Source organism: Salvelinus namaycush, unplaced genomic scaffold (genome assembly GCF_016432855.1).
Source record: "Salvelinus namaycush isolate Seneca unplaced genomic scaffold, SaNama_1.0 Scaffold2896, whole genome shotgun sequence".
Taxonomy (NCBI): Eukaryota; Metazoa; Chordata; class Actinopteri; order Salmoniformes; family Salmonidae; genus Salvelinus; species Salvelinus namaycush.
This window is the reverse complement of record NW_024059781.1, coordinates 1-18,471: the sequence shown is the minus strand read 5'-3', so window position 1 is coordinate 18,471 and position 18,471 is coordinate 1. Positions and strand designations below refer to the sequence as shown.

General features: G+C 49.2%; 1 protein-coding gene across 1 annotated transcript in view; it reads left to right on the top strand.

Moving 5' to 3' along the window:
* The window catches only part of LOC120039659 (vascular endothelial growth factor receptor 3-like), a gene marked incomplete at both ends in the record, with an annotated part of 29,330 nt that extends 12,090 nt beyond the window's left edge, over positions 1–17,240 (top strand). The window contains 5 exons of the mRNA XM_038985069.1: positions 10,617–10,753; positions 14,457–14,631; positions 16,129–16,268; positions 16,666–16,837; positions 17,123–17,240. Coding sequence (XP_038840997.1) covers positions 10,617–10,753; positions 14,457–14,631; positions 16,129–16,268; positions 16,666–16,837; positions 17,123–17,240 — 742 coding nt within the window. The remainder of the gene's footprint in view (positions 1–10,616; positions 10,754–14,456; positions 14,632–16,128; positions 16,269–16,665; positions 16,838–17,122) is intronic.
* Positions 17,241–18,471: the final 1,231 nt, after the last annotated feature.

The window sequence follows — 18,471 nt, the reverse complement described above, 5'->3', positions numbered from 1 at the left end:
GGTTAGGTTAACTTCCAACCCTGGGTTAGGGTTAGGTTAACTTCCAACCCTGGGTTAGGGTTAGGTTAACTTCCAACCCTGGGTTAGGGTTAGGTTAACTTCCAACCCTGGGTTAGGGTTAGGTTAACTTCCAACCCTGGGTTAGGGTTAGGTTAACTTCCAACCCTGGGTTAGGGTTAGGTTAACTTCCAACCCTGGGTTAGGGTTAGGTTAACTTCCAACCCTGGGTTAGGGTTAGGTTAACTTCCAACCCTGGGTTAGGGTTAGGTTAACTTCCAACCCTGGGTTAGGGGTTAGGTTAACTTCCAACCCTGGGTTAGGGTTAGGTTAACTTCCAACCCTGGGTTAGGGTTAGGTTAACTTCCAACCCTGGGTTAGGGTTAGGTTAACTTCCAACCCTGGGTTAGGGTTAGGTTAACATCCAACCCTGGGTTAGGGTTAGGTTAACTTCCAACCCTGGGTTAGGGTTAGGTTAACTTCCAACCCTGGGTTAGGGTTAGGTTAACTTCCAACCCTGGGTTAGGGTTAGGTTAACTTCCAACCCTGGGTTAGGGTTAGGTTAACTTCCAACCCTGGGTTAGGGTTAGGTTAATTTCCAACCCTGGGTTAGGGTTAGGTTAACTTCCAACCCTGGGTTAGGGTTAGGTTAACCCTGTCTTTTCTTTCACCTCTTGTGCCCTCCTTTCACCACCAGTAATTATTATGAGGATAGTCTCTAGTCTAGGGTCACAGCCTCTAGGGTCACAGCCTCTAGTTTAGGGTCACAGCTTTTAGTCTAGGGTAACAGCCTCTAGTCTAGGGTCACAGCCTCTAGGGTCACAGCCTCTAGTCTAGGGTCACAGCCTCTAGGGTCACAGCCTCTAGTTTAGGGTCACAGCCTCTAGGGTCACAGCATCTAGTCTAGGGTCACAGCCTCTAGAGTCACAGCCTCTAGTCTAGGGTCACAGCCTCTAGTCTAGGGTCACAGCCTCTAGGGTCACAGCCTCTAGTCTAGGGTCACAGCCTCTAGGGTCACAGCCTCTAGTCTAGGGTCACAGCCTCTAGGGTCACAGTCTCTAGTCTAGGGTCACAGCCTCTAGGGTCAAGCCTCTAGTCTAGGGTCACAGCTTCTAGGGTCACAGCCTCTAGGGTCACAGCCTCTAGTCTAGGGTCATAGTTTCTAGGGTCACAGCCTCTAGTCTAGGGTCACAGCCTCTAGGGTCACAGTCTCTAGGGTCACACCTCTAGTCTAGGGTCACAGCCTCTAGGGTCACTGCCTCTAGTCTAGGGTCACAGCCTCTAGTCTAGGGTCACAGCCTCTAGTCTAGGGTCACAGCCTCTAGTCTAAGGTCACATCTTCTAGTCTAGGCTCACAGCCTCTAGGGTCACAGCTTCTAGTCTAGGTTTACAGCCTCTAGAGTAGACTCTAGTCTAGTGTCACAGCCTCTAGTCTAGGGTTACAGACTCTAGTCTAGGGTTACATCCTCTAGTGTCACATCCTCTAGGGTCACAGCCTCTAGGGTCACAGCCTCTAGCCAAGGGTAACAGCCTCTGGTCTAGGGTTACAGCCTCTGGTCTAGGGTTACATCCTCTGGTCTAGGGTTACAGCCTCTAGTGTAGGGTTACAGCCTCTAGTCTAGGGTTACAGCCTCTAGTCTAGGGTCACATCCTCTAGCCAAGGGTAACAGCCTCTAGTCTAGGGTTACAGCCTCTAGTCTAGGGTTACAGCCTCTAGTTTAGGGTCACAGCACCTAGTCTAGGGTTACAGCCTCTAGTCCTCTAGTCTATGGTAACAGCATCTAGTCTAGGGTCACAGCCTCTAGAGTCACAGCCTCTAGTCTAGGGTCACAGCCTCTAGTCTAGGGTCACAGCCTCTAGGGTCAAGCCTCTAGTCTAGGGTCACAGCCTCTAGTCTAGGGTCACAGCCTCTAGGGTCACAGCCTCTAGTCTAGGGTCACAGCCTCTAGGGTCACAGTCTCTAGTCTAGGGTCACAGCCTCTAGGGTCAAGCCTCTAGTCTAGGGTCACAGCCTCTAGTCTAGGGTCACAGCCTCTAGGGTCACAGCCTCTAGTCTAGGGTCATAGCCTCTAGGGTCACAGCCTCTAGTCTAGGGTCACAGCCTCTAGGGTCACAGTCTCTAGGGTCACACCTCTAGTCTAGGGTCACAGCCTCTAGGGTCACTGCCTCTAGTCTAGGGTCACAGCCTCTAGTCTAGGGTCACAGCCTCTAGTCTAGGGTCACAGCCTCTAGTCTAAGGTCACATCTTCTAGTCTAGGCTCACAGCCTCTAGGGTCACAGCTTCTAGTCTAGGTTTACAGCCTCTAGAGTAGACTCTAGTCTAGTGTCACAGCCTCTAGTCTAGGGTTACAGACTCTAGTCTAGGGTTACATCCTCTAGTGTCACATCCTCTAGGGTCACAGCCTCTAGGGTCACAGCCTCTAGCCAAGGGTAACAGCCTCTGGTCTAGGGTTACAGCCTCTGGTCTAGGGTTACAGCCTCTAGTCTAGGGTTACAGCCTCTAGTCTAGGGTTACAGCCTCTAGTCTAGGGTCACATCCTCTAGCCAAGGGTAACAGCCTCTAGTCTAGGGTTACAGCCTCTAGTCTAGGGTTACAGCCTCTAGTTTAGGGTCACAGCACCTAGTCTAGGGTTACAGCCTCTAGTCCTCTAGTCTATGGTCAATCAATCAATCAATCAAGTTTATTTTATATAGCCCTTCGTACATCAGCTAATATCTCGAAGTGCTGTACAGAAACCCAGCCTAAAACCCCAAACAGCTAGTAATGCAGGTGTAGAAGCACGGTGGCTAGGAAAAACTCCCTAGAAAGGCCAAAACCTAGGAAGAAACCTAGAGAGGAACCAGGCTATGAGGGGTGGCCAGTCCTCTTCTGGCTGTGCCGGGTGGAGATTATAACAGAACTATGCCAAGATGTTCAAAAATGTTCATAAGTGACAAGCATGGTCAAATAATAATCATGAATAATTTTCAGTTGGCTTTTCATAGCCGATCATTAAGAGTTGAAAACAGCAGGTCTGGGACAGGTAGGGGTTCCGTAAACGCAGGCAGAACAGTTGAAACTGGAATAGCAGCAAGGCCAGGCGGACTGGGGACAGCAAGGAGTCATCATGCCCGGTAGTCCTGACGTATGGTCCTAGGGCTCAGGTTCTCAGAGAGAGAGAAAGAAAGAGAGAACGAGAGAATTAGAGAGAGCATACTTAAATTCACACAGGACACTGGATAAGACAGGAGAAGTACTCCAGGTATAACCAACTGACCCTAGCCCCCCGACACATAAACTACTGCAGCTTAAATACTGGAGGCTGAGACAGGAGCGGTCAGGAGACACTGTGGCCCCGTCCGAAGATACCCCCGGACAGGGCCAAATAGGAAGGATATAACCCCACCCACTTTGCCAAAGCACAGCCCCCGCACCACTAGAGGGATATCTTCAACCACCAACTTACAATCCTGAGACAAGGCCGAGTATAGCCAACAACGATCTCCACCACAGCACAAACCAAGGGGGTTTGGTAACAGCCTCTAGTCTAGGGTCACATACCATTTGGGGGGTGTGAGGTGGCATTTTGGGGGGTGCATATATTTTGTCTCTGCTGGAGGCTGATCAGAGCCAGATGAACCAACAGCAGTAAATTACAGCTACCAGGCTACAGGATAAGAGAGGAGAGATGAGGAGGGGAGAGGAGAGGAGGGGAAGGGAGAGGAGAGGAGGGGAGAGAGAAGGGGAGAGGAGAAAGGTGAGGAGGGGAGAGGAGAGGAGGGGAAGGGAGAGGAGAGGAGGGGAGAGAGAAGGGGAGAGGGGAAAGGTGAGGAGGGGAGAGGAGAGGAGAGGAGAGGAGGGGAAAGGTGAGGAGGGGAGAGGAGAGGAGGGGAGAGGAGAGGAAGGGAGAGGGGAAAGGTGTGGAGAGCAGAGGAGAGGAGAGGAGGGGAGAGGAGAGGAGAGGAGAGGAGAGGGGGGAGAGGAGAGATGAGGAGAGGAGGGGAAGGAGGAGGGGAAGGGAGAGGGGAAAGGTGAGGAGGGGAGAGGAGAGGAGAGGAGAGGAGAGGAGAGGAGAAGGGAGAGGAGAGGAAGGGAGAGGGGAAAGGTGAGGAAGGGAGAGGAGAGGAGGGGAAAGGTGAGGAGGGGAGAGGAGTGGATGGGGAGAGGGGTAAGGTGAGGAGAGGAGAGGAGAGGAGAGATGAGGAGGGGAGAGAGGAAAGGTGAGGAAGTGAGAGGAGAGGAGGGGATGGGAGAGGTGAGGAGGGGAGAGGAGGGGAGGGGAAGGGAGAGGTGAGGAGGGGAGAGGAGGGGAAGGGAGAGGTGAGGAGGGGAGAGGAGAGTAGAGGAAGGTAGAAGAGAGGGGAGAGGTGAGGAGGGGGGAGGAGAGTAGAGGAAGGTAGAAGAGAGGGGAGAGGAGAGGAGGGAAGGGAGAGGTGAGGAGGGGAGAGGAGGGGATGGGAGAGGAGAGGAGGGGATGGGAGAGGTGAGGAGGGGAGAGGAGGGGAGGGGAAGGGAGAGGTGAGGAGGGGAGAGGAGGGGAAGGGAGAGGTGAGGAGGGGAGAGGAGAGGAGGGAAGGGAGAGGTGAGGAGGGGAGAGGGGAGAGGTGAGGAGGGGAGCAGTAAAATAGAACTAACAGGCGGCAGGATAAAAGTGGGACCATGTGGCTTCAGTTACCGGACCTCATCACCTCGCCCCCTTAGGGTGCCATTCGGGACGCAAACAATAACACCCTTCACAGCCATGACCCTCATCTCTCATCCTCCTAACAACATAACACCCCTCTCCTCACAGCCATGACCCTCATCCCTCCCTCCTCCTAACAACATAACACCCCTCTCCTCATACCTGGGGTGATTTATTGTTGAGTTGTTTAACTCTGTAGGCTGTGTGTATTTTCTCAGCTCTGTCTGTGTATTTGGCCACACACAGCAACCATTGTTTCAGCAGAAGGAACTGATTGCTCTGAGCTGCTGGGGAAGAACAGAACTATATAAGCAGAGAGAGAGAGACAGCGAGCGAGAGACAGCGAGAGAGAGACAGCGAGAGAGAGACAGCGAGAGAGAGACAGCGAGAGAGAGAGAGACAGCGAGAGAGAGAGAGACAGCGAGAGAGAGAGAGACAGCGAGAGAGAGACAACGAGAGAGAGGCAGCGAGAGAGAGAGAGACAGCGAGCGAAATTAGAGACACATATTTCCCTCAGATCACACAGATCCACAAAGAATTCAAAAACAAACCCAATCTTGATAAACTCCCCTATTGGGTGAAATACCACAGTGTGACATCACAGCAGCAAGATTTGTGACCTGTTGCCACAAGAAAAGGGCAACCAGTGAAGAACAAACACCATTGTAAATACAACCCATATTTATGTTTATTTATTTTCCCTTTTGTACTTGAACTATTTGCACATCGTTACAACACTGTATATATACATAATATGACATTTGAAATGTCTTTATTCTTTGAAAATTCTGTGAGTGTAATGTTTACTGTTAATTTTAATTGTTTATTTCACTTGTGTTTATTATCTACTTCACTTGCTTTGGCAATGTTAACATATGTTTCCCATGCCAATAAAGCCCTTAAATTGAAATTAAATTGAAATTTAATTGAGAGTCTATTGTCAGTCAGAACAACCCTGGTAGATGAGTTCTATAACTGTCAGTAGACTGCTCTGTGGGGGTAGACTGCTCTGTGAGGGGTAGACTGCTCTGTGAGGGGTAGACTGCTCTGTGGGGGTAGACTGCTCTGTGGGGGGTAGACTGCTCTGTGAGGGGTAGACTGCTCTGTGGGGAGTAGATTGCTCTGTGGGGAGTAGACTGCTCTGTGGGGGTAGACTGCTCTGTGGGGAGTAGACTGCTCTGTTGGGGGGGTAGACTGCTCTGTGGGGTAGACTGCTCTGTGGGGGGTAGACTGCTCTGTGGGGAGTAGACTGCTCTGTGGGGAGTAGACTGCTCTGTGGGGGGTAGACTGCTCTGTGGGGAGTAGACTGCTCTGTGGGGAGTAGACTGCTCTGTGGGGAGTAGACTGCTCTGTGGGGAGTAGACTGCTCTGTGGGGGGTAGACTGCTCTGTGGGGAGTAGACTGCTCTTTGGGGAGTAGACTGCTCTGTGGGGGGTAGATTGCTCTGTGGGGGGTAGACTGCTCTGTGGGGGGTAGACTGCTCTGTGGGGAGTAGATTGCTCTGTGGGGGGTAGACTGCTCTGTGGGGGGTAGACTGCTCTGTGGGGGGTAGACTGCTCTGTGGGGAGTAGATTGCTCTGTGGGGGGTAGACTGCTCTGTGGGGAGTAGACTGCTCTGTGGGGGGTAGACTGCTCTGTGGGGGGTAGACTGCTCTGTGGGGAGTAGACTGCTCTTTGGGGAGTAGACTGCTCTGTGGGGGGTAGACTGCTCTGTGGGGAGTAGACTGCTCTGTGGGGGGTAGACTGCTCTGTGGGGGGTAGACTGCTCTGTGGGGAGTAGATTGCTCTGTGGGGGGTAGACTGCTCTGTGGGGAGTAGACTGCTCTGTGGGGGGTAGACTGCTCTGTGGGGGGTAGACTGCTCTGTGGGGGGTAGACTGCTCTGTGGGGAGTAGATTGCTCTGTGGGGGGTAGACTGCTCTGTGGGGAGTAGACTGCTCTGTGGGGAGTAGACTGCTCTGTGGGGGGTAGACTGCTCTGTGGGGAGTAGACTGCTCTGTGGGGGGTAGACTGCTCTGTGGGGGGTAGACTGCTCTGTGGGGAGTAGACTGCTCTGTGGGGGGTAGACTGCTCTGTGGGGGGTAGACTGCTCTGTGGGGGGTAGACTGCTCTGTGGGGGGTAGACTGCTCTGTGGGGGGTAGACCGCTCTGTGGGGGGTAGACTGCTCTGTGGGGGGTAGACTGCTCTGTGGGGAGTAGACTGCTCTGTGGGGAGTAGACTGCTCTGTGGGGGGTAGACTGCTCTGTGGGGGGTAGACTGCTCTGTGGGGGGTAGACTGCTCTGTGGGGAGTAGATTGCTCTGTGGGGAGCATAGAAGGCATTTAAAGTAGCTCGTCTGGGAGGCTCACGCCACCTGGCAGCTCGCGGCTGGATTTCCCTTTTGTAATTGTGATAGTTTGCAAGCCTTGCCACATCCGACGAGCGTCAGCGTCGTAGGATTCGATCTTGGTCCTGTAAAGAATGCTTTTCCTGTTTGATGGCTCGTCGAAGGTCATAGCGGCGTCTGGATTGGTGTCCCGCTCCTTGAAAGCAGCAGCTGTAACATAAACTCTTCAATGTTATCAGAAGAATCCCAGAATACGTTCCAGTCTGTGCCAAACAGTCCTGTAGCTTAGCATCTGCTTCATTGGACCACTTACGTATTGAGTGTATCACTGCTACTTCCTGTTTGAGTTTTTGCTTGTAAGCAGGAGTCAGGAGGATTGAGTTATGGTCGGATAGACACGATGGACACGATGGGGGAAACATTAAGTTAAGATCAGTGAGAGAAAAAAAACCACACTAAATGATTTGTTTAAAACGGCAGCTATCCTTCACACTATCCCCTACAGTAAACGTATTTTTACCATGGTCCATAGGGCTGTAATAGGGGTGCCATTTTGGATGCAGACAATGTCAATTGGTGACAGAAATGTCTGTGAAATCTAGATGACTTTCCATGCAGTAGCAAACATTCACAGAGAGAAACCGGGGAAACATCTTGCTGTTTAATGAAGACAGTCAGGATCCTGTGGTTTCTAGCTGTTTATTCGTTGAGCTGTTCTGTTGTGTTGCTTTGAAAAGTCGCGCGAGCAAAGATTTTTTATAACTAACCCAAGATGAACCACAGCCTGTTGTTTCCAATGGGAGCAAATGAATCATAGTCGGCAGAAAAAAAGCAAGGAGGTGGGCAGAGATAAACACGAGAGCTAGCTATTGGCTCGTTCTAGCATTGTAGTGGCATATTTTCTCTATTCCGTCCAATAAAGATGACCGCTGCCCTGGTGAGAGAGGGGCTATTTCTGACACACACTCACCGCAGGCTTCAGTCTGCTTTAGTCTGCTTTAGTCTGTTCTAGTCTGCTTTAGTCTGCTTTAGTCTGCTTTAGTCTGCTTTAGTCTGTTCTAGTCTGCTTTAGTCTGCTTTAGTCTGCTTTAGTCTGCTTTAGTCTGTTTTAGTCTGTTTTAGTCTGCTTTAGTCTGCTTTAGTCTGTTTTAGACCGCTTTAGTCTGCTTTAGTCTGCTTTAGTCTGCTTTAGTCTGTTTTAGTCTGCTTTAGTCTGTTTTATTCTGTTTTAGTCTGCTTTAGTGTGCTTTAGTCTGTTTTTGACCGCTTTAGTCTGCTTTAGTCTGTTTTAGTCTGCTTTAGTCTGCTTTAGTCTGTTTTAGTCTGCTTTAGTCTGTTTTAGTCTGTTTTAGTCTGCTTTAGTCTGTTTTATTCTGTTTTAGTCTGCTTTAGTGTGCTTTAGTCTGTTTTAGTCTGCTTTAGTCTGCAGATGTTATTGGTCACATGGTTAGCAGATGTTATTGGTCACATACACATGGTTAGCAGATGTTATTGGTCACATGGTTAACAGATGTTATTGGTCACATGGTTAGCAGATGTTATTGGTCACATGGTTAGCAGATGTTATTGGTCACATGGTTAGCAGATGTTATTGGTCACATGGTTAGCAGATGTTATTGGTCACATGGTTAGCAGATGTTAATGCGAGTGTAGCGAAATGCTTGTGCTTCTAGTTCCGACAGTGCAGTAATATCTAACAATTTCACAACAACTACCTTATACACACAAGTGTTAAGGAATGAATAAGAATATGTACATATAGATATATGGATGAGCGATGGCCGAGTGGCTTAGAGTAGATGGTATAAAATACAGTATATACATATGAGATGAGTATGTAAGATATGTAAACATTATTATTAAAGTGACTAGTGATCCATTTATTAGTGGCCAATGATTTCAAGTCTGTATGTAGACAGCAGCCTCTCTGAGTTAGTGATGGCTGTTTAACAGTCTGATGGCCTTGAGATAGAAGCTGTTTTTCAGTCTCTTGGTCCCAGCTTTGATGCACCTGTACTGACCTCGCCTTCTGGATGATAGCGGGGTGAACAGGCAGTGGCTCGGGTGGTTGTTGTCCTTGATGATCTTATTGGCCTTCCTGTGACATCGGGTGCTGTAGGTGTCCTGGAGGGCAGGTAGTTTGCCCCCGGTGATGCGTTGTGCAGACCTCACTACCCTCTGGAGAGCCTTGCGGTTGTGGGCGGAGCAGTTGCCGTACCAGGCGGTGATACAGCCCGACAGGATGCTCTCAATTGTGCATCTCTAAAAGTTTGTGAGGGTTTTAGGTGACAAGTCAATTTTCTTCAGCCTCCGAGGTTGAAGAGACGCTGTTGTGCCTTCTTCACCACACTGTCTGTGTGGGTGGACCATTTCAGTTTGTCCGTGATGTGTACACCGAGGAACTTAAAATGTTCCACCTTCTCCGCTGCTGTCCCGTCGATGTGGATAGGGGGCTGCTCCCTCGGCTGTTTCCTGAAGTCCACGATCATCTCCTTTGTTTTGTTGACGTTGAGTGAGAGGTTGTTTTCCTGACACCACACTCCGAGGGCCCTCACCTCCTCCCTGTAGGCCGTCTCGTCGTTGTTGGTAATCAAGCCCTGTACTGTTGTGTTGTCTGCAAACTTGATGATTGAGTTGTGGGGCCCCTGTGTTGAGGATCAGTGAAGTGGAGATGTTGTTTCCTACCTTCACCACCTGGGGGGGCGGCCCGTCAGGAAGTCCAGGACCCAATTGCACAGGGTGGGGTTGAGACCCAGAGCCCCAAGCTTAATGATGAGCTTGGAGGGTACTATGGTATTGAATGCTGAGCTGTAGTCAATGAACAGCATTCTTACATAGGTATTCCTCTTGTCCAGATGGAATAAGGCAGTGTGCAGTGTGAGGGCGATTGCATCGTCTGTGGACCTAAGTCTACAAAACGTAGTCCACTCTGTCACAGATTTTAGTTTTGTTAACAGAAAACTGTATTGAGATCAAATGTTTCATCAAGGAGAATATTATCAGAATGTCAGTTTACCTTCTCCCTCTGCCAGCCGCTGGGCTTCCTCTCAGCACCATATTTGGTCGTGAGAGGAAACGCCAACCGGATGCTTCACATTTATACATCTGGTGTGGAACATCTGGCTCATTGTTCTATCTGTGGCGCTAGGAGCAAATTACTAGATTACAATATTGGGGCGGCAGTATCTAACCTAGTGGTTAGAGCGTTGGACTTGTAACCGAAAGGTTGTTAGATCGAATCCCCGAGCTGACAAGGTAAAAATCTGTCGTTCTGCCCCTGAACAAGGCAGTTAACCCACCGTTCCTAGGCCGTCATTGAAAATAATAATTTGTTCTTAACTGACTTGCCTAATTAAATAAAGATAAAATAAAATATATGCTGTTATATGCCAGGGGTGATCTATTGTTTATACACAGAGGACTGGTGAGATGAGACTAGATTATAGGAGATTAGATTGTACTTTATTAATCCCAAAGGGTTGTGTGTAAAGACTTTTGTTCCAGCCAAGCGGTAACACAAACGATCACGATCGACTGATTGTCTTCATTCTAAACGTGTATATTGTATATTATATTATCTCTGTCATTGTCCTCTGACTGCCTTGACTGTCCTGTCTCCTTTCCTCCAGATCTGGAGCAGCCTTTCCTCAGGAGAAACAGAGGAAGCAACGGTGACCTGGAGACCATCTTTATAACAAGATCCTCCACTCACTTCACAGTACCTTGTCTAGTCACTGTGCCCGACCTCATCGTCACACTTTATCTGGTACCTTCACTTATGTCTCTGTCTGTCTGTCTGTCTGTCTGTCTGTCTGTCTGTCTGTCTGTCTGTCTGTCTGTCTGTCTGTCTGTCTGTCTGTCTGTCTGTCTGTCTGTGTCTGTGTCTGTGTCTGTGTCTGTGTCTGTGTCTGTGTCTGTGTCTGTGTCTGTGTCTGTGTCTGTCTGTCTGTCTGTCTGTCTGTCTGTCTGTCTGTCTGTCTGTCTGTCTGTCTGTCTGTCTGTCTCTGTCTCTGTAATCTGCTCTCTCTCTCTCTCTCTCTCTGTCTCAGTGCATGCTGCGAGTGTTTTGTAGTTGAGAGGCCGTGTGTTTTCTTGATTCTTTCTTTGGTATTTTCTTTCAATTTTTATTTTCTATGTTGGAGGGTTAACGCACTGTTAGTTTAGCAGTACCCACAGTTTTTGTTCAAAGTTATGGAGAAAGAGGACAAAGTTTCCTGGTGTTTGAACGGTATGGTGTGGGCGATGGCTTCTCAGCCTAGCGCGGAGGAGACGCTGTCGATTCAGGTATGTTCCTGAGAACGGAGTTAAAGTGGAGGAGGTTCTGCTCGCGGTCGGCGAACGGGTAGGAGCTGAACTTGTACGTTCTGTAACCAGAATGAACAAAGCTGTGGTTGTGTTCATGAAGACAGTACATGTTATGGGCAGGCTGATCGCTAGTGGAATATTTGTAATGGACGTGTTGGAGCCGATTCTTCCTGTTTCGACTCCTTCGACCAGGGTGGTAGTTGTGAATCTGCCTCTGTTTATTACGGACGATCAAATCAGGAAGGAGCTGAATGGTTTTGGGTAGTTTGCTAGTTGTTTCCGTGTCGGCAGGTTGTCAGGCAGATGCCGTTAAGCACGTTGTTTCGTTCCGGAGGCAAGTGTTTATGTTTCTGAACAACAACGAGCAACAGTTAAATGTGCATTTTAAAGTGAGACATGGGGAGGGGCTCTACGCGGGGTTTGCCACCACAGATAGTCTGCGGTGCTTTGAGTGTGGGGGTTTGGGGCATAAGAGCTTTGCGTGTCCACATAAATGCCAAGAGTGTGCAAAGCTGTCATCAAGGCAAAGGGTGTCTACTTGAAGAATATTAGAATAATTATATTTGGATTTGTTTAACACTTTTTTGGTTACCTCATGATTCCATATGTGTTATTTCATAGTTTTCATGTCTTCACTATTATTCTACAATGTAGAAAATAGTAAAAATAAAGACAAACCCTGGAATGAGTAGGTGTTGTAAAACGTTTGACCGGTAGTGTATTCAGATGCTGTTTCCGGGATGGTCAGTGATGGTCAGGGATGGTCAGGGATGGTCAGGGATGGTCAGGGATGGTCAGGGATGGTCAGGGGTGGTCAGGGATGGTCAGGGGTGGTCAGGGATGGTCAGGGATGGTCAGGGATGGTCAGGGATGGTCAGGGATGGTCAGGGATGGTCAGGGATGGTCAGGGGTGGTCAGGGATGGTCAGGGGTGGTCAGGGATGGTCAGGGGTGGTCAGGGATGGTCAGGGATGGTCAGGGATGGTCAGGGATGGTCAGGGATGGTCAGGGATGGTCAGGGATGGTAGTGTATTCAGATGCTGTTTCCGGGATGGTCAGTGATGGTCAGGGATGGTCAGGGATGGTCAGGGATGGTCAGGGATGGTAGTGTATTCAGATGCTGTTTCCGGGATGGTCAGTGATGGTCAGGGATGGTCAGGGATGGTCAGGGATGGTCAGGGATGGTCAGGGATGGTCAGGGATGGTCAGGGATGGTCAGGGATGGTCAGGGATGGTCAGGGATGGTCAGGGGTGGTCAGGGATGGTCAGGGGTGGTCAGGGATGGTCAGGGATGGTCAGGGATGGTCAGTGATGGTCAGGGATGGTCAGGGATGGTCAGGGATGGTCAGGGATGGTCAGGATATGAAGACACTAGAGACCAGTCTGAAGGTGTACGAGGGAGCTTCGTCAGCTAAGGTGAACTGAGGCAAGAGAGAAGCTCTGTTATGTGGGGCATGGAGGGATAGGGCCCCTCCATTGCTTTGACTGTGCTGTAATTTGGTTTATTCTGATTGATTGGATGTTCTGGTCCTGAGGCTTCAGTGTGTTAGTAGAACAGGTTTGTGAACTCAGCCCCAGGACCAGCTGGATGAGGGGACTGAGACTTCAGTGTGTTAGTAGAACAGGTTTGTGAACTCAGCCCCAGGACCAGCTGGATGAGGGGACTGAGGCTTCAGTGTGTTAGTAGAACAGGTTAGTGAACTCAGCCCCAGGACCAGCTGGATGAGGGGACTGAGGCTTCAGTGTGTTAGTAGAACAGGTTAGTGAACTCAGCCCCAGGACCAGCTGGATGAGGGGACTGCGGCTTCAGTGTGTTAGTAGAACAGGTTTGTGAACTCAGCCCCAGGACCAGCTGGATGAGGGGACTGAGGCTTCAGTGTGTTAGTAGAACAGGTTTGTGAACTCAGGACCAGCTGGATGAGGGGACTGAGGCTTCAGTGTGTTAGTAGAACAGGTTTGTGAACTCAGCCCCAGGACCAGCTGGATGAGGGGACTGAGGCTTCAGTGTGTTAGTAGAACAGGTTTGTGAACTCAGGACCAGCTGGATGAGGGGACTGAGGCTTCAGTGTGTTAGTAGAACAGGTTTGTGAACTCAGGACCAGCTGGATGAGGGGACTGAGGCTTCAGTATGTTAGTAGAACAGGTTTGTGAACTCAGGACCAGCTGGATGAGGGGACTGAGGCTTCAGTGTGTTAGTACTCTCATTCCTCTCTCCCCTCTCATCCCCCCTTCCCCTCTCATTCCTTTCTACTCTCCTCATCCCCTCTCCTCTCTCAGCCCCCCTTCCCCTCTCACTCCTCTCTCCTCATCCCCCTCTCACTCCTCTCTCCTCTCCTCATCCCCCTCCCCCCTCTCATCCCTCGCTCCTCATCCCCCTCTCATTCCTTTCTCCTCTCCTCATCCCTCTCTCCCCTCTCATCCCACTCTCCCCTCTCATCCCGCCTTCCCCTCTCATCCCTCTCTCCTCATCCCCCTCTCCCCTCTCATCCCCCCTTCCCCTCTCATCCCTCTCTCCTCATCCCCCTCTCATTCCTCTCTCCTCTCCTCATCCCTCTATCCCCTCTCATCCCCATCTCCCTTCTCATCCCTCTCTCCTCCTCTCACTCCTGTCTCCTTGTCCCCCTCTCCTCTCATCACAGATACTCCCCTCTCATCCCACTCTCCCCTCTCATCCCCCTCTCCTCTCTCAACCCCCCTTCCCCTCTCATCTCTCTCTCCTCATCCCCCTCCCCCTCTCATCCCTCTCTCCTCATCCCTCTCTCATTCCTCTCTCCTCTCCTCATCCCTCTATCCCCTCTCATTCCTCTCTCCTCTCCTCATCCCTCTCTCCCCTCTCATCCCACTCTCCCCTCTCATCCCCCCTTCCCCTCTCATCCCTCTCTCCTCATCCCTCTCTCATCCCTCTCTCCTCATCCCTCTCTCATTCCTCTCTCCTCATCCCTCTATCCCCTCTCATCCCCATCTCCCTTCTCATCCCTCTCTCCTCTCCTCGTCCCCCTCTCCTCTCATCCCTCTCTCCCCTCTTATCCCCCTCTCATCCCTCTCTCCCCTCTCATCCCCTCTCCACTTTCATTCCTCTCTCCTTGTCCCCCTCTCTCCTCATCCCTCTATCCCCTCTCATCCCCATCTCCCTTCTCATCCCTCTCTCCTCTCCTCTCTCCTCAGTGGGAATCGATACCTATGCCCCTGGAGGATGAGGGGATGGTGTGGGACAGTAAAAGAGGCTGGTCCATCCCTAGACAGACCTTAGACACTAGACCTTTCATCTTAGGATTGTACTGCCAAGCTGTACTACAGGGGAGAGTGTACCGCTCTCCCCACTACGTGGTGCACTTCACAGGTAACTATGCACTACATAGTACACACTACCTAGCACACAGCCACCCTGCATGAAAAAGACGACCTCTCCACCCTCAGGTTTACCAGAACTCAAACTCTACCTAGTGTACACTACTAGTACAACTAGAGCCCTAAGTATCTATATTGTCTACACTCTACCTAGTGTACACTACTAGTACAACTAGAGCCCTAAGTATCTCTACTGTCTACACTCTACCTAGTGTACACTACTAGTACAACTAGAGCCCTAAGTATCTCCTGACCACATGACTGATAGGAAATGAGAGTCACAATTAAATAATTTTATTTCAGAGATTTCCTCTCAGGCCATACTGCATGTCTCTATATCATTAGAGATGGCCATACTGCATGTCTCTCTATATCATTAGAGATGGCCATACTGCATGTCTCCCTATATCATTAGAGATGGCCATACTGCATGTCTCCCTATATCATTAGAGATGGCCATACTGCATGTCTCCCTATATCATTAGAGATGGCCATACTGTATGTCTCTCTATATCATTAGAGATGGCCATACTGTATGTATCCCTATATCATTAGAGATGGCCATACTACATGTCTCTATATCATTAGAGATGGCCATACTGTATGTATCCCTATATCATTAGAGATGGCCATACTGCATGTCTCTATATCATTAGAGATGGCCATACTGTATGTCTCTCTATATCATTAGAGATGGCCATACTGCATGTCTCCCTATATCATTAGAGATGGCCATACTGCATGTCTCTATATCATTAGAGATGGCCATACTGTATGTCTCTATATCATTAGAGATGGCCATACTGCATGTCTCTATATCATTAGAGATGGCCATACTGCATGTCTCTATATCATTAGAGATGGCCATACTGCATGTCTCTATCATTAGAGATGGCCATACTGTATGTCTCTCTATATCATTAGAGATGGCCATACTGTATGTATGTTAGATTCCTCATTTTTTCCAATAAGAGCAGAGCCACAACTTGAGTTTCACAATTAGAGAGATCTTGGTCGGCCGCTGATAGTCTTAAAGTTTTCCTAGTGACAAGGACTGGATGAAGACAGTTTGGTTTCCCCTATCAAGTACTCACAGATTAGGTGACGACAGTTTGAAAGGTGGATATTTCAACAGATTCGCTCAGCAGCCTCGAGTCGACAGAGCCAAGTCCACTCCAGCCCTAAACATTGTTCAAATAATTAGTTCAAACCACCCTTCCTCACTTAGTTGAAATAATCCCTGATCTGAAATGACTGGATAGGTGTAAACCTATGCAGCTTTCACTGACCCCGATGTTGGTAGATGGGTCATTGTCTTCAAGTGAGAAAGGAAGGACGTGAGTTAAAAGTAATGGAACGGTGCCAGGGGCCCAGGGACATGGTGTGGGTCCAGCCAGAGGGACTCAACTTCTCTGGGCCAGCTCTGTTTGTCACTGTGATGGCGTCACGGTAACCGTTCTCCCCCCCCCCCCCCCCCCCCCCCCGACAGGAAGTCAGCTTTACGATGTCAAGCTGTATCCTGAGGACTCGGTGGAGCTGATCATGGGGGAAGCCCTGACTCTCAACTGTAGCGCCACTGTAGAGTTTGGCATGTCTGTCGAGTTCCAGTGGTCCTATCCTGGAAAACAGGTACGGTGGAGAAAAGAGTCGTTTGTACGTAGATCCAGGTAAATGTTGGGGGGGGGGGGGGGGGGGGGGGAACTACATTTGAATGGAACAGAACCTATGGCAAGAGATTGGTATCGTCGCAGCTCTCTCTCTCTCTATCCCTCCCTCTCTCGATCTAAACCCCCCCTCTATCTCTCTCTATCCCTCCCTCTCTCGATCTAAATCCCCCCCCCCCTCTATCTCTCTCTATCCCTCCCTCTCTTGATCTAAATCCCCCCCCCCTCTATCTCTCTCTATCCCTCCCTCTCTCGATCTAAATCCCCCCCCCTCTCTCTAAATCCCCCCCCCCCTCTCTCTAAATCCCCCCCCCTCTCTCTCTCTATCCCTCCCCCTCTCTTTCCCTCTCTCCCACCTCTAGATGAACAATACAGTGGGCATAGTGCACAAGCGTAATTCTCTGTCTCGGTTCACGGAGGCAGACAGCATCCTGACCATCCAAAGTGTCAACGTCACCGACACTGGCACTTACACCTGCTCTACCATCACGATGAAGAAAACAATGGATCTGGCAACGCAAGTCATAGTGCATGGTAAGAACTACGTTTGAAAACTGGGCCAAAAGACTGTGTTAGCCCGCTTAGCTAAAGCCTAGGTAATAAGATAACTTTCCTTCGGTCTCTGACAAGGTTTCTTATTACGCAAGTATGCTTCACCAAACCTCCTCTGCTAATGTTTGCCCTCCTACGTTTGCGTGCTTGTGTGTGTGTGTTTGTGTGTGTGTGTGTGTGTGTGTGTGTGTGTGTGTGTGTGTGTGTGTGTGTGTGTGTGTGTGTGTGTGTGTGTGTGTGTGTGTGTGTGTGTGTGTCCTGTTGCAGAGAAGCCATTCATTAGCCTAGACTACAGGAGCGGGCCGGTCATCGAGGCAACATCAGGACAGAAGTCCTTTAAACTGTTAGCCAAGGTGTCAGCATACCCCAGACCTGACATACAGTGGTAAGACCATCTGGCATTGTTAACTATCTGACATGGAATATTAACTATCTGCCATGGAACATTAACTATCGGCCATGGAACATTAACTATCTGCCATGGAACATTAACTATCTGCCATGGAACATTAACTATCTGCCATGGAACATTAACGATCTGATATGGAACATTAACTATCTGCCATGGAACATTAACTATCTGATATGGAACATTAACTATCTGCCATGGAACATTAACTATCTGCCATGGAACATTAACGATCTGATATGGAACATTAACTATCTGCCATGGAACATTAACTATCTGATATGGAACATTAACTATCTGCCATGGAACATTAACTATCTGATATGGAACATTAACTATCTGATATGGAACATTAACTATCTGCCATGGAACATTAACTATCTGCCATGGAACATTAACTATCTGCCATGGAACATTAACTATCTGATATGGAACATTAACTATCTGCCATGGAACATTAACTATCTGACATGGTAGCTATTCTACCTTGCTGCAGTTAGCTATTCTACCTTGCTGCAGTTAGCTAATCTACCTTGCTGCAGTTAGCTATTCTACCTTGCTGCAGTTAGCTATTCTACCTTGCTGCAGTTAGCTATTCTACCTTGCTGCAGTTAGCTATTCTACCTTGCTGCACGTAGCTATTCTACCTTGCTGCAGTTAGCTATTCTACCTTGCTGCAGTTAGCTATTCTACCTTGCTGCAGTTAGCTATTCTACCTTGCTGCAGTTAGCTATTCTACCTTGCTGCAGTTAGCTAATCTACCTTGCTGCAGTTAGCTATTCTACCTTGCTGCAGTTAGCTATTCTACCTTGCTGCAGTTAGCTATTCTACCTTGCTGCAGGTAGCTATTCTACCTTGCTGCAGGTAGCTATTCTACCTTGCTGCAGTTAGCTAATCTACCTTGCTGCAGTTAGCTATTCTACCTTGCTGCAGTTAGCTATTCTACCTTGCTGCAGTTAGCTATTCTACCTTGCTGCAGTTAGCTATTCTACCTTGCTGCAGTTAGCTATTCTACCTTGCTGCAGTTAGCTATTCTACCTTGCTGCAGTTAGCTATTCTACCTTGCTGCAGGTAGCTATTCTACCTTGCTGCAGTTAGCTATTCTACCTTGCTGCAGTTAGCTATTCTACCTTGCTGCAGTTAGCTATTCTACCTTGCTGCAGTTAGCTATTCTACCTTGCTGCAGTTAGCTATTCTACCTTGCTGC